General features: G+C 45.6%; 1 protein-coding gene across 4 annotated transcripts in view; it reads right to left on the bottom strand.

The window, feature by feature from the left end:
- TTYH3 (tweety family member 3) overlaps positions 1 to 13397 on the bottom strand; it is a 174720-nt gene that overhangs the window by 99882 nt on the left and 61441 nt on the right. For 3 of the 4 annotated variants that reach the window (XR_008463189.1, XM_054180338.1, XM_009897733.2), the window contains exons 8-13: positions 7583 to 7638; positions 6223 to 6315; positions 6022 to 6114; positions 5163 to 5299; positions 2979 to 3155; positions 1443 to 1518 (exon numbers count right to left, since the gene is read on the bottom strand). Coding sequence is in view for 3 of the 4 variants with exons in the window: in XM_054180338.1 (XP_054036313.1) it covers positions 1443 to 1518; positions 2979 to 3155; positions 5163 to 5299; positions 6022 to 6114; positions 6223 to 6315; positions 7583 to 7638 (632 nt within the window). In the remaining variant the exon portion in view is untranslated. The remainder of the gene's footprint in view (positions 1 to 1442; positions 1519 to 2978; positions 3156 to 5162; positions 5300 to 6021; positions 6115 to 6222; positions 6316 to 7582; positions 7639 to 13397) is intronic. The other variant, XM_054180339.1, reaches the window with a different exon arrangement.

The following is a 13397-nucleotide window of genomic DNA, read 5'->3' as shown; positions in this document are numbered from 1 at the left end:
CTCATCTTAATCTACTCTCAGAAATCAGCCTAAGGCACCAGGACTCCGATCGCCCCTTGGGTCATTAATGCAAACAGCTACTGAAGAACCAGGGAACTTCTTGCCTAACTAAAGCCCCCGCAGAAAGGAGTGTGCTTTCTCTGAAGCAGAAGAGCTATAGGACAAGGGAAAGCAGGACCTTGGTCTACAGACATTGAACAAATATGTGCCTTAGCAGTACCAGAGGGACAGCACCCTTTCCACAGCAGGAAACGCCAGCAGTAAAGCATTTGTCACACTCTACTGTGTGAAGTACATCAGTTCTTCTCCTGAGGACCAACTCGTTGCTGAGAGCAGATAATGCTACCAAAGCTTGCAATAAGAGTACCACCAGGGATCAGGAAAAACTTTGTGAAGGTTGAAAGAGGTCTGGCCAAGTACAGAGACAAGGATCTACCCTCCACTTTTCCACTTCCTCTACAGCAAGATGAACTGGTCCTTCTGAAGGGAAAACATCAATGTGATGTCCTCTTTTCCACCGTATTTCCTACTCCAGCTTCCAAACCATTCTTCCTCCCCTTCCCACGAATTTGAGCCATGCACCACAGAGTATTTTCTTTACCTATACCTGGAGACTGGTTGATTATTGAGCATGCTACTACTCATCCTCTGTCCTCACACCACCAAGTCAAGTGAGCACTGCGATGGCATGTTCTCCAAGTTCTGGTGTAAGTAAGTAAGGCTTACAGGATCCAGTGAAGGAGGGCAAGATTCATCTAGTTCTTACACAGACATGAAGGCAAGCCCATGTTTTATCCAGCATACAGAATGGCTATAGGGCCACTCCAAACCCCAAAACCTTCCATGAAAGTTGGTTGTTGTTTGGTTTGTTTTTTTTTCCTCCATAGGAAATTAAATACAAAAACAGATTTCTAAAGAAAGTAAAACAGTTGTGAAAGAAAGGTTAAAAAAAAATAATCTCAACATAAAAAAAAATTAAATAAATACAGGTTTCACCCTACCATCTCTTTAGGGCAGATTAAGGAGAGAGGTTCAGCAATAACTCTGAATTTACTGCATTAACAAGTCTCTGGTTTTATAAACTTGAGGAACCAGTGCCATAGATAGCAAGTACACTGCATGCAAGTGAATCATCCTGCTGAAGTCACCCACCAAGATACTCATGCACTGGTGCAGTGGTGGCAGGACTGGGCCCATAGGATTGATTACCAGTGTCAATAGATTTGAGTTTTATTCTTTGCATGTGCAATGTCCAAAGCAGCATAGCAGGGTTTTATTCTCCATGGCAGGTGAGACATGGCTTGTATATTCAAACTGCTGCCATTCATGGGCCAGATCCTGTGTTTGGCTGCACAATCAGCTCCCTTGAGAGTATGTAGGAGTGGTAAAAATATATTGCCCAAAGTTGCTGAAGCAGAGAGGAGCAGTAAAGAGAGACTTACTGAGGGAGGTGGGGACTCCCGGCCAATGAGCGGGGTATTCTCGCAACGGGGGTTCTGGAAATTTGCATTCTGGCTCCTAGGAAAGGAAGACACACATGGTAACAAGGGGGATGTGCCATGCTTCTCTGGGGAAGGTCTCTTTTTTCTTGTTTTTTTTATAACCAGGTTGGAAAAGACCTTTGAGATCATCGAGTCCAACCTATCATCCAACACCATCTAATCAACTAAACCATGGCACCAAGCACCTCGTCCAGTCTCTTCCTAAACACCTCCAGTGATGGTGACTCCACCACCTCCCTGGGCAGCCCATTCCAATGGCCAATCTCTCTTTCTGTGAAGAATTTCTTCCTAACATCCAGCCTAAACCTCCCCTGACACAGGTTGAGACTGTGTCCTCTTGTTCTGGTGCTAGTTGACTGGGAGAAGAGACCAACCCCCACCTGTCTGCAACCTCCCTTCAGGTAGTTGTAGACAGCAATAAGGTCTCCCCTGAGCCTCCTCTTCTCCAGACTAAGCAACCCCAGCTCCCTCAGCCTCTCCTCATAGGGCTTCTGATGGTGACGTGGGACAGAGCATACCTACTCCCAGAATGACCCTACCAGGTCAGTTCTGCCTGAAAGCTTTCCTACGGGGCCAGGTGTGTTCCTCTTTTTTTCAGACATGGGCACAAACCAAGCATTATTTTCCTCAGACTGAGCACTATCTTTTCACTGTTACTCAGAAGGGCTCACACTGAATCATGTCAAGTGATTTAAAAATAGGTCCGTGTGAAAATCTGCCTCTCTGCAGCATCAGAGCTGCCAGGCTGAAGAAAAAGAGATAAAATGAGGATAAAGTGTAAGGGGAAGAACAAAATGATGTGCCAGACTCCCCCCCCCCCCCAAAAAAAAAAAGGGTCCTGAAGGTAACCCAAGTGTGATCAGGGTTAGATACATGTGGAGAAAGCTCTGAAGGTCCCACCTGCAACAGATGTCTGAGGCCTTGAGCAATGTGGTGTAGTGGAAGGTGTCCCTGCCCACGGCAGAGGAGTTGGAACTGGATGAACTTTAATGTTCCTTCCAACCCAAACCATTCTGTGATTCTATGTCAGAACTGACTGCAAATATTGTGGAAGGATAGAGCCATCCACGTGTTTTGTCTTGGCTCTCGAGTCTCTCAGGAGCCTTAAAATCTTGTGGCAAGACTGCTCTGTCTGAAGAATTAAGCCTTCTGGTGAGCAGGACTGGCTTGTAGCGAGGACCTCAGATAATACTTTCCCACTTCTCTCTAGACAGATCTCTAAACCCTGCAGGACAAAGCTGTTCTCATTTTGGAGCATGCTGTCCAACACAACTCTTTCTGCTGCAGCACTTCCAAGCTATTCCCTTCTCCCAGCAGAGGCCAAGCAAAGAACATGCCTTTGGACACCAGGGACAAAATCCTTCCTCTTTCTACCACTTGGTGGCAAGTGCCAGCCTTGCAGCACTTAGCAACAACAGAAATGAGAGGGAAGCAGCCTGGAGAAGCAGAGTCCAACCCTGTTGTCGGGATACTCACATGTACTCTGTGACGGGAGCATTGCTGACTGTGTGTGCTGCTGCTGGGATGCTGGTCTCACTGCCATAACTACTCCCACAGCTATAGAGGCTGGGCATGTGCACTCTGTAAAGATTATCGTGTGTTTGTCTACTCCCTTGAGCAGCTGATTCGTCTTCCCCATCATCATCTGAGCTTCTGCAAGAAGGAGAAAAAGTTCCTCCTAGAACCCTACAATTACCCCACACGGGGGGCTTGCAGGAAACCATGGTAATCCTAGGAACCTCCCAACCATCTTCCACACCTCCACATTTATACCCATTTGGGATGCCTCAGGGTGGCAGTGTCAAACACAGCCTACACCACAGTGACTCAGACCTCCCACAGGTACCATCTGGACTTTTATACTGCGTGATCCCCTGCAATCCCCAAGAGTCTTCTCTCAGGGCTTGGCAGAGAGCAGAGCTCTGCAGCTGCCCAGGCACTCCACCAAAGGATGGACACACATCCTGAAACACACAGCACTTAAACAGAGAGCAGGGCAGTGGGGATGGAGTACCACAAACCCCACAGAAAGCAGTCCTAAAAACTGCCATCTGTGTCCTTCCATTCCTTGTAGCCACATATAAAAAGCTATAAAGGTTAAGTCTCTGATACTTCTCTGAACTTCCATCCTGGTTGCAAAGAACCGGCTTCAGCTCCTTGCAAAATCTCTGAAGTCTTCACAGGGACTAAGCTGCAACGTTTGTGTCTGATTTGTTTTCACACAAATGCCAATATTTTAAATCCATTTTAATGCAGAGCAGAGCTGTTTGCCAGCTGGCTCCTCCTCTCCTTCCCATAGTATTCCCTTTCCCCTGTTGTACCACGCAGTGCTATTTTACCTCCCTAATTTATGGTACGCAGCACCAAGGTTTGAAATATTTCAGCCACGTCTGACGAACCTATCAGGAAGGTTCTGCAGGAAGCATTTTGCTGCTGGCGGGGAGACACCGTGGACGCCGTTAGGACATCCCCCAAACCACCTGCAGCTTCTGTACCACGAGGTGGCACTGAAGATTTGCTCGGGGAATTGCAGCCTGCACGGTCTCTTGCAGGCAGCAAAAGGGTGACATCCTCCACCTCCCGCAGGGAGGCACCGGCAGAAACGGTGCGACAGGGAATGCGACAGGGAACCCTTCCGTTCAGAGCAGCAGCCTGGCCCTGCTGGGGTTGGCAGGGCAGGCAGCAGCCCACACGGAAGGCAGCACAAGAGGCACCACTGTGTAAACCTTTCTCCTGCAAACGGGCAGACTACCATTCTCTTCTGGATAATCTCTGTGCAGTTGCATGTGGGAGAGGTAAGGAAACAGCCATTTTCTTAAGCCCTGTCCTAATGCACTTCCCCAGGCTTTCTCTGTGGGCACTGCAGCCCTGGATAGCTCTGGCTTTCTGCTGTTGTTCAGGATGTTCTATTCTACTTAGAACCCTGATCTTGGGCTTAGAAAACACACACACACACACACATAAATTAGAAATCATGTTTCAGGAATGCAGAGAGAAATTGCTGCAATCTACTGCCCTTCTGCAAGAACAGAGAACTCAAAGCTATTTTAATAGCTGCATGTGGGGCAGCAGCCAGTAGGTGAAGCAAAGGCTTGCTCAAGACTTACTGATCAGCCTGGTTAGATCAATAACGCTAGTTCAAAACAACTCTGTTGTTAGGTGATTGCCACCAGTCTGCAAGTGTCTCATCTGCCCATGCTATTGCCAACAAGGTGGCTCCCAGCTTCTATTAGCTGTGCAAGCTAGTCACCCCAGTGTGAGCAAAGCAAAAAGGCAAGTGTGGACATCTTATTCCAATCCTTGTAGCTCATCCCAGAGCAAATGCCTCAAAGCAGTCTCAGAGAAGAGGTCTTTTACAGAGATGGCACACAGTTCAGGCATTACCTCTCTCTACAGCTATGATCATTCATCTCCTACAGTGCACTGAGTACTCTGCACAAACAGTATTATAAGGTTCAGATGTAAATATTAACCACGGCCAGAGCAAAAGCCAACAGTTGTGGGTTTTCTTCTGCTGGACTTGTGCTTGTAAAGCCTCATCCCTCACACTCCTGGGATCATATGGGAAAGAGTTCCATATGCTCTCAGGCACAAATCCAACAGCCAGTCTTCATTAGGAAAGAGCTCTACAACACTACAGGATCTAAATCCTCTCTATACCTCTTTTGCTGCCAAGTGTGTGGGACGCTGCACACAATGGAACTGAACATGAGGGCTGTGACAAAGGAGAAGAGAACCAGGTAGATGAGGCCTTCCACTCCATCATAGCAAAAGCCTGTCAAAGCCTGGACATAATCCTGGGGAGAGAAACAAGCAGTTTCCTGGTCACTACAGAGTTAATATCGAATTCAAGCCCCCTTCCCCTGAACTACTTTCTCTGAGACAACTTAAGAAACCACAGAAATATGCTCTGGAGAAGGGACTGCATTGGGTACCTCTGGTGATTCTCATATCTGATCTAACCTCTGTTTCTTCTCACAAAGCCCAGCTCAGATTTAGACACAGAAACATTGTCAACCAATAAGACTTTAATAGAAAAACCAAACCAAGTCAAACTTATCCACCCAACTTAAGGTACCCAATGTTTCATTAAGCCTCTCAGCTCCCACGCTATCTCCCATTGCCCAAGAACACAAGCACAGGCCATGCATTTCTCTGCCTTTAGAGATACAGCTTGGTCAACAGTTAGGACATGCAGTTGCAAGGCATTCCACTCCATGGGAAAGGCAACAAGTTGTGTGCAACAGAAAAAAAACCAACAAACTGAAGGCCCCTGAAAGCTTAGGGCTGCAGCTTGTAGGTGTATAAAGGCATGTATCTAGTTTTATCTGTTGACCTTTAAACAGAAAACTAAGTTGATCCAAATTCCCAATCTCCTTTCTGCTGGAGTCAATCAGTAAAAGCTGTTGTAAACTATTCTGGCACATCAGAGGTGTCAAACTCCAAAATAATCAGTATGCTGCACGCTCTACACCCCCTTTGTAAATTCTCTGCTCAAACCCAGTTGCTGAGTACTCACCAAATGAAGACTCCGACAGTCTACTAAAGCTGTCAGCTGCTGCAAGTTGATTTCTGTTGAATTTAAAACCTCCTGGATCCGAGTAAGATACTCCTATAAGCAACAAGCTAGTGATTACTGCAAGGCTATGGCTTAGCAGGGCCTTGTACAAGGGTCAGGGAAGTCAGAAAGCACAGGGAGAGCAAATTTGAGGAGAATTACCTTGGAGGTGGGGTGCTCTCTGCTTGCTGACCTCATGAGTTCCACAACATCATCTTGCATTTCAACCAGAGCTTTGTGACTTCCTGACAGCTTCTGCTCAACAGAAAACATGCAACATTTCAGCAACTCAGGTCACATGCACCAGAGGAACTCCTGGGAAAAAGGCTTAAATCCTAGTTGCTGAATATTGAAGCATCATCTGTGCGAATGGTACAAGTTAAAGATGTCACAACTGACATGGGTGAAGCTGTGATAGGGTTAAATTTGACTTTTACCAACCTGGAAGAAGTACAGACAGAAAGAAGAGGAGAAGGGAAAAGTCAAAAGGGAAAAAAAAAACCCCAAACCCTAAACACATAAACATACACAAAAATATACACACAGCTGGGGCTTGGTCCAGGGCAGAGGGAAGAAGAAAGAAAAGACACAAAACACTCATGTTCTCACCACAGAGCACAGCTGGATTTTTCTACTAAATCAGATGGCTGAGAAAGACTTAATGTTAACATTAGAAGTTGTTTGTATTAGAGTGCAGCCTTCACATCCCATTAAAGCATCCCTGGGAATTTCACATGCAATAGCATGTCAGAGACTGTACTGAGCAACCAGAAACGCAACAGATGGCAATGGTGCATCATACCACAGCTCGAAGTGTTCTTACCCCACCCTTTGAAACAGGGGAAGATAAGACTTAAAAAATCCTAAATATAAACGGTGAAGCAGCTGGTGTCTGCCAAATGGTAGGTGGTGTGGGTTCATTCTGGCCTCTGATATGCAAGACAAAGTTTAGGATGGGCTCAGGTGCTGTTCTTCAGCCCCCACATGAAAGAATAATGACTCACATTTATACTTCAGGATACAAATCCTTCAACATCCAAGGGATGCAAGAGGCATCTATGAGAATCACTCCCCCCACCCACAGAAGCGGCTGCACTTTGGGAGTGGAGTGTTGCTACTGTTTAACCCAAAAGAACCTGCAAGGAGAGATTCAAAGCACAAGTACATAGTTTCCCACCCTGGTGTTAACTGTGGGTGATCTGTCTCCATATTGATGCTCTTAGAAGAATGCCATGTAAACAGAGGTACCACAAAGCCATGGTCCTCACCACACCACACATGGGCCCTTCTAAGAGGGCATCCTGGACTTGAAGCTATGGAGGCAGTGATGATGAAGCTGGAAAAATCTGCTCACTAAATCACAGTGCTACCTCTTGCACTGCCAGCAAACAGCTGCTAAAAGGTGGAATGCTCCCTAAAGCTAACACCTTGCAATTTGCTGCATGCTGGACTAGAAAGTGTTTAAGCTTTCTCCCACAGGATTCTGAGAAGGGGTGAAGGGAGCTCCGATGCTTACACTCACCTGCTGGAAAGGGTTGGGGTATCCAGCACTACAGGTGATGTAATAGCGAAGAGTATCTACAAAAGGCAAGAGAGAAGAGAATCATGCCAGGTGCATTGTTCCAGCTCTGCAGTATTTTACAGCTGCCACAAGGGAGGTGTTAAGTCCTGAAAGCAACACATAAAATGAAAATGCAATATAAATGGAATCTCTTCCTCCTCTCCATGTAGGATTGCAGTGTGAGGATGGCACTAGAGAAAGGGATGTAAGCTGCAAGCTGCCTTTGGGGAGAAAAGAAAGATTTAGTGGGTTGGTTGGTTGTTGGATTGTTTGTTGTTGTCTTTTAAACAGTGAAAGGCAATGGGGCTGCCCCATTTAAACAGATGAAACATACCAGGAGTTTTATTCAGACATCAGGATTACCCACTGTACAAACACAAGGCCTCAGTCTGGGATAAACCTAACTAAATGTTTAATTTCTGCTACTTCCAAGTGACAGAAAACCTTTCTATGATCACCAAAAAGCAATCACAGACTGATGCCTAAGGCACAATGCAACTTTCAGCCAGCTCAGTTCCCCAGCTAGGTCACTATGCAGACATAAAGTGGTAGCACAGGAGAGGTAGTAGCACTGACATAAATGCAGACTGCTATCAGAAAGACCCTTGGAAGCACCTTGTGGGGCTAAAGGAGGTGCATAAACACACCTCTGTGCTTCCTAAATGTACAGGTTCAAGGGCAAAAAAGGGCAGAAGACATCTTCACAACCAGAGAGCCTTCTGTTGTGTTCAAGGAGAGTCTGTTTTTTTAAGGCAGTGTTCTGTAGAAGAACATCAATAAAGCTTTCCTAATTCAAGAAAATCATCACTTGCAGTAATACAATCTCCTACAAATAATCACTCTGAGAGCAATCAAAGTGGATGGAAGACAACAAGTTCTTATCTCTGCCATGTATTAGGGATGAACTAGTAAACAGCAGTTTGCATTTGAAGTATACCACTTGCACACAATTAGATTTTAATTAGAAGGCTTTAATTAGACTTCAACTAAAAGAGTCTACATCATTTGTTTTGGATCCTCCTTTTGACCCATGCAAAAAAAGGTACTTTTGGTATTGAGTCAATAGTACAGACTTGATCAGAAAAGCAAAGCTCTTACCATGTATTAGGACAGCAGCAACTGCTCAAGGGACCTCAGATCACACACTGGTAACATCCCAAAAGTTAGTCTTAATACTGAGTGGCTCTACCAGTAATCACTGTATGGTCAAGATTTACTCATACACTTTCAGTTACGACTGTCACATTGCTCTGCTAGCAGCAGCACTTATTCCCAGGCTTGAAGACACAGTTTTATTCCTGCTCATTCAGATGCATATGAAACCAGCCTGGTGCCCTCATAACCCCTCGGTAATACTACACCAACTGCCAGCATGCACAAGTTACAACTATCAGGCTTTCCCCAGCCATTTTCACCAATTCTATTGAGGCAGGGAGCTCCAAATACTTGTAGATTATTTCTCAAACCTTTACAGCTCCTCTTTGGATGAATGGGAGTGCAACAGCTCAGCAAAACCAAGGTGTGACAGTGACTTGGCAACTAAAACCCCCCCCAAACATACATGCACTCTGCATTTCTCCCTCCCCACTAGCATCCTTCTCTCTGGTTTCTTGTTTTTATTCTAAAGCTTCCTTTTGTGACTTTCAATAACACACATTCCAGGCTGCAATGCTGCTCTAATCAATCCCAACTCAGAAATCAGTGGAAGGCACAACCACAAGCCAACAGAGCTGTAGAGGAAGCAGACCTGACTGTATCCTGACACTGTCAGGCTTCCCATAAATATTGAATGCACCTTTGGGCAAGCCAACACACTGGGGACCAAATGGTGCAACACAGACTGTCAGCTCCTGCATGCTGGCAATGCAACCTGACAGCTGTTATTTATAATTCATTAGCCTACTTTGGGGGCAGCTTCTGCCAGCTGCTCCTTCCCCCCCACCCCCCGACTCTTTCTCGGGGCTGACTTATGCCTCCCCAGCCAAGCCTCTAAACAGCATTTCGCAAAACCTGGGCAGATAGGAGGGCAGCAAGAACTGCTTTGTGTGCCTCACTGGGGCAGGCAACACAAAGAACTGTCCACAACTACTGAGCCAAGGTAAGGACTGCTCCTCCCAGGCTTATAAATCACACTCAGCAATTATGGGAAAAACTGATTAAGATGCATCTTCATGGAGCAAGTAGCATAGCAACAGCAACCCACAGCATCACACATGGTGACCTAAAGGAGCTGTGATCTTGTCACCTCTTTATTTTAAACCAACAAACCACCAAAAGTCTCTCTTAGGCTCCCATGGTGGTATCAAGTTTACATCACCTCTGTGAGTGCATTAAGTTGCATGACATACTGCTAATACCACAGCCTTAGAAATGTTTCTTGAGGGCCTTCTGGATCAATCCTGGTGGACACATTAGAGACCAGAGTTCCTGATGTCATAGTAGTTTGCAGCTTGTAAACCCAGGATAAAGGTTGCTGGTTACAAGTGAAGCAGAAAGCAGTACAGTGAAATAAGTGCTTGCCTCGTTTCACCCTGGAAGGCAGGATCTACGAGGCTTCACGGGCTCTGCAGCTGACAATTGTGACACTCTGTACATAAAATGTGCTTTCCAAAATAGCAATGCCAGCAGGAGCAGCCTTCCTCTGCACTGAACCCAGTGCGCCAACAGCTGTGGTGCTTTAAAGCTAAAGCTACCATCAGCAGTGAAGCTGCCTTAAAGTGATCTTGTGCTGCAAGGCCTGGAAATGAAGAGAAGCATGACCCTTATCTCCATACCACCAGGATGAGAAAGGCTAAAGAGCAGGAGGCACCTTCATCAGCTTGAAACCTGGTGGAGACTATCCTGTACACACCAAATCCCACATTTCTGCCTAGAAAACAGCTGTAATAATCCATCATTTGCACTCAGCTAACAGCTTCAGGCAATTCCTTTCTACAGTCATTTTTCCAATGCATTTTTCCTCACAAGGAAAATTCCTCAAGGTTGGATCTGATTTTTTTTTTTAATCCAGCCTTTAGGCAATCTAGTTCACAGGAGAAGGGTTAGGCAGGGTTGCAGTTGCAGCTGTCTGTGTCTGCTGTTGCTAGCAGCAATCTTCCTGACCCACTCTCCTGGTGCACAGGCAGTGTGGGAGCAGAAGGTAAGGAAGGGAACTACCCAAAATGCTTTCTCTTTGCAAAGTCTGTTTTTCCTAGAAAGGAAAGTAGAGCTGCCTACTAAAAACAGCTTCAGCTGCTAGAGCTACTTATTGCTTCTGCAACCATGGAGATTTACTACTCACTTCAAAGCCCAGCCAAAATGCAAAACCGACTTTACACACCCACCAAAAGGCAGCAAGAAGGTCTGCAGGGTAAAGAGCACTTGGGAAAAAAAAAAGATCCTAGTTTAAAATAAAAGAGGAAAAAAACCCACCCAAACCCTGCAGTTTAAAAATGCCCATGCCTAGAAGAGCTTTTCCCAGCCCTTCACCTCTACTTGAGCGTTCTCTAAGCAGCTTGCACTTTACATATACATCTGGATGAGTCCATCTCGGTGGGTTCAAGCCTCAGTGAATGTTAAAGTGATGTCAAAGGAAGAGGATTTCTTTGGCCAGATTTTCTTGCTCAGGTAACATGCCCTCCACCAGGAGTTTTGTTTCTCTAAGGCAACAGCCTGACAGCAAAGGGAAGCATCAGCACAACATTTACTTCTCTCATCTATACCACACTTGTACCGGTGAAACCGGTTATCATGAGCCTTCAGCAGAGAGCTTGTAGCCATCCCCACATGCCCTCTACTCAAAGCTCATCAGCCCAAGAAAACCATGCAGCAAAACACACCTGAGTAAAGCTTTGAGCAAACCTTTTTCTGCAGTGCTCATTCAGCCCAAGTAATAACTGTGCAACCACCACAGGCCCCACATGAGTTTTTGTCCTGACCTTACTTCCAGAGTGGCAAGGGAGGTAGTTGGTGGTGGTGTCAGTCCTCTGATTCATTCAGCTCTGGGCTTCTAAGATGAGAGTGAATCAGCAAGAGGCCAATTAGAAGACTGTATGTGACATGGATGTTTGCTGCTTAGATCTGAGCAGCTAAGTCTCAGCATCCAGCCTGACCAACTTGGTAAAAGGTTCCATTATCCACCTCCTGAGGTTTACAGTTCCTTCCTCTGGGGCGAGTGGCAGCTTTCTAGCAAGAGAATCTGGAGAAGCTCTTCCTGGTGTTTAGACAGATCATGTCTTTTTATTTAATTGCATGCAATAAGTCATCTGATAATAACATAATACCAGTGAAAAAGAATGAGACTGGAAGATGGCCTCCTGCTTCGAAAATAAACAACTTGGTTGCACCACGTCTTTTGACTAGCAGCAGGAGCCGATTATACAGCCACCGTTCAACTCCATTGGCTTTATCTCAATTAATGAATACTGGATGAGTGAGGCACATATATCAGCCTCTTCTGCAAAATGATTGAAGCCTCTCCTTCTCCAGGGAATCTGCATTAAGGCTCTTTGCCCTGCTTCTCTCCCCCTCCACCATCCCTTTTTTAACGCAGCACATTTTATCTACAAAACAAGGACATCTCCTTTCCAGCTAAAAACATGACAACAATAACAATACACTTAATCAGATTATTCTCAGCTCCATTAATTCCATTTAGATTTGCAAACAGCAATTAATACACAAACAGGAATATTAACACACTGGTTGCCCAGTACCCACCACAGTTATTTTTCTGTGACAACTACTCTAACCTCCACCAACACAAAAGCACTGCAGCTATGCAAATCTGGATGACTCAGTTCTAGTCTGAATGCCAGAGCACAGGGCTGGGAATATTATAACACATTGCACCTAAAAACAACAACAAAGTAGTGACTAATGGGGAACAAAAATGATCCAGCACTACAAAGCTTCTTAAGATTACTCATTGGTTCTTATAGCCTTAAAGATAGATGGCAGTGTGCCAAAAGCAGCTGCCTGGGTTAAGACTGAAAACACCAATGCCCTCTCAGCCCAACTTCAGCTGAAGTGATTCCTGCTTATAGGGTAACTCCCAATGGATTCTTCTTCCATGGACTACCTGAGCCCTTCCATATACTCACACTCACTCAGTTACCTTTTTCTCTGAACTGAAAATGTTAGAGTTGGATGGGGCTTTGGGTAGTCTGATCTGGTGGAAGGTTCCTGTCCATGGCAAGGGTTTTGGAATTAGATGATCTTCAAGATCAACTATTCTGTGATTCTGTGGTCAGGTAGATTCCGGGGCAATCTTAGAGTGTTTCTGCCTCCTCTTTCTATAATGCTGTTAGTGTTGGAAAGCATCGTTCAACGAGCAGAGGCAGCAAACCAGAGTATGACAAGTCCACGCACTAGAACTAGTGGCCTTCAAACAGGGCATCTTCCTCTGAGAGGAAAGCTTCAATGCTGGCTTCCAGCTGCTTGTCCCATATCCTCAAGCTCATCACTCTTGTATATATGGCCCAACTGAACACAAAGTAGCTGCTACCATCAGGCAACCAGCACCAGAACAAGAGGATGCAGGCTGAAGCTATGCCAGGGGAGGTTTAGGCTGGATGTTAGGACGAAATTCTTCACAGAAAGAGAGATTGGCCATTGGAATGGGTTGCCCAGGGAGCTGGTGGAGTCACCATCACTGGAGGTGTTTAGGAAGAGACTGGATGAGGTGATTGGTGCCATGGTTTGAGTTGATTAGATGGTGTTGGATGATAGGTTGGACTCGATGATCTCAAAGGTCTTTTCCAACCTGGTTAATTCTATTCTATTCTATTCTATTCTA

This window comes from Dryobates pubescens, chromosome 4 (assembly GCF_014839835.1).
Source record: "Dryobates pubescens isolate bDryPub1 chromosome 4, bDryPub1.pri, whole genome shotgun sequence".
In the NCBI taxonomy this organism is placed as follows: domain Eukaryota; kingdom Metazoa; phylum Chordata; class Aves; order Piciformes; family Picidae; genus Dryobates; species Dryobates pubescens.
The sequence above is the reverse complement of the archived record's forward strand: the minus strand, read 5'-3'. Positions and strand labels throughout refer to the sequence as shown.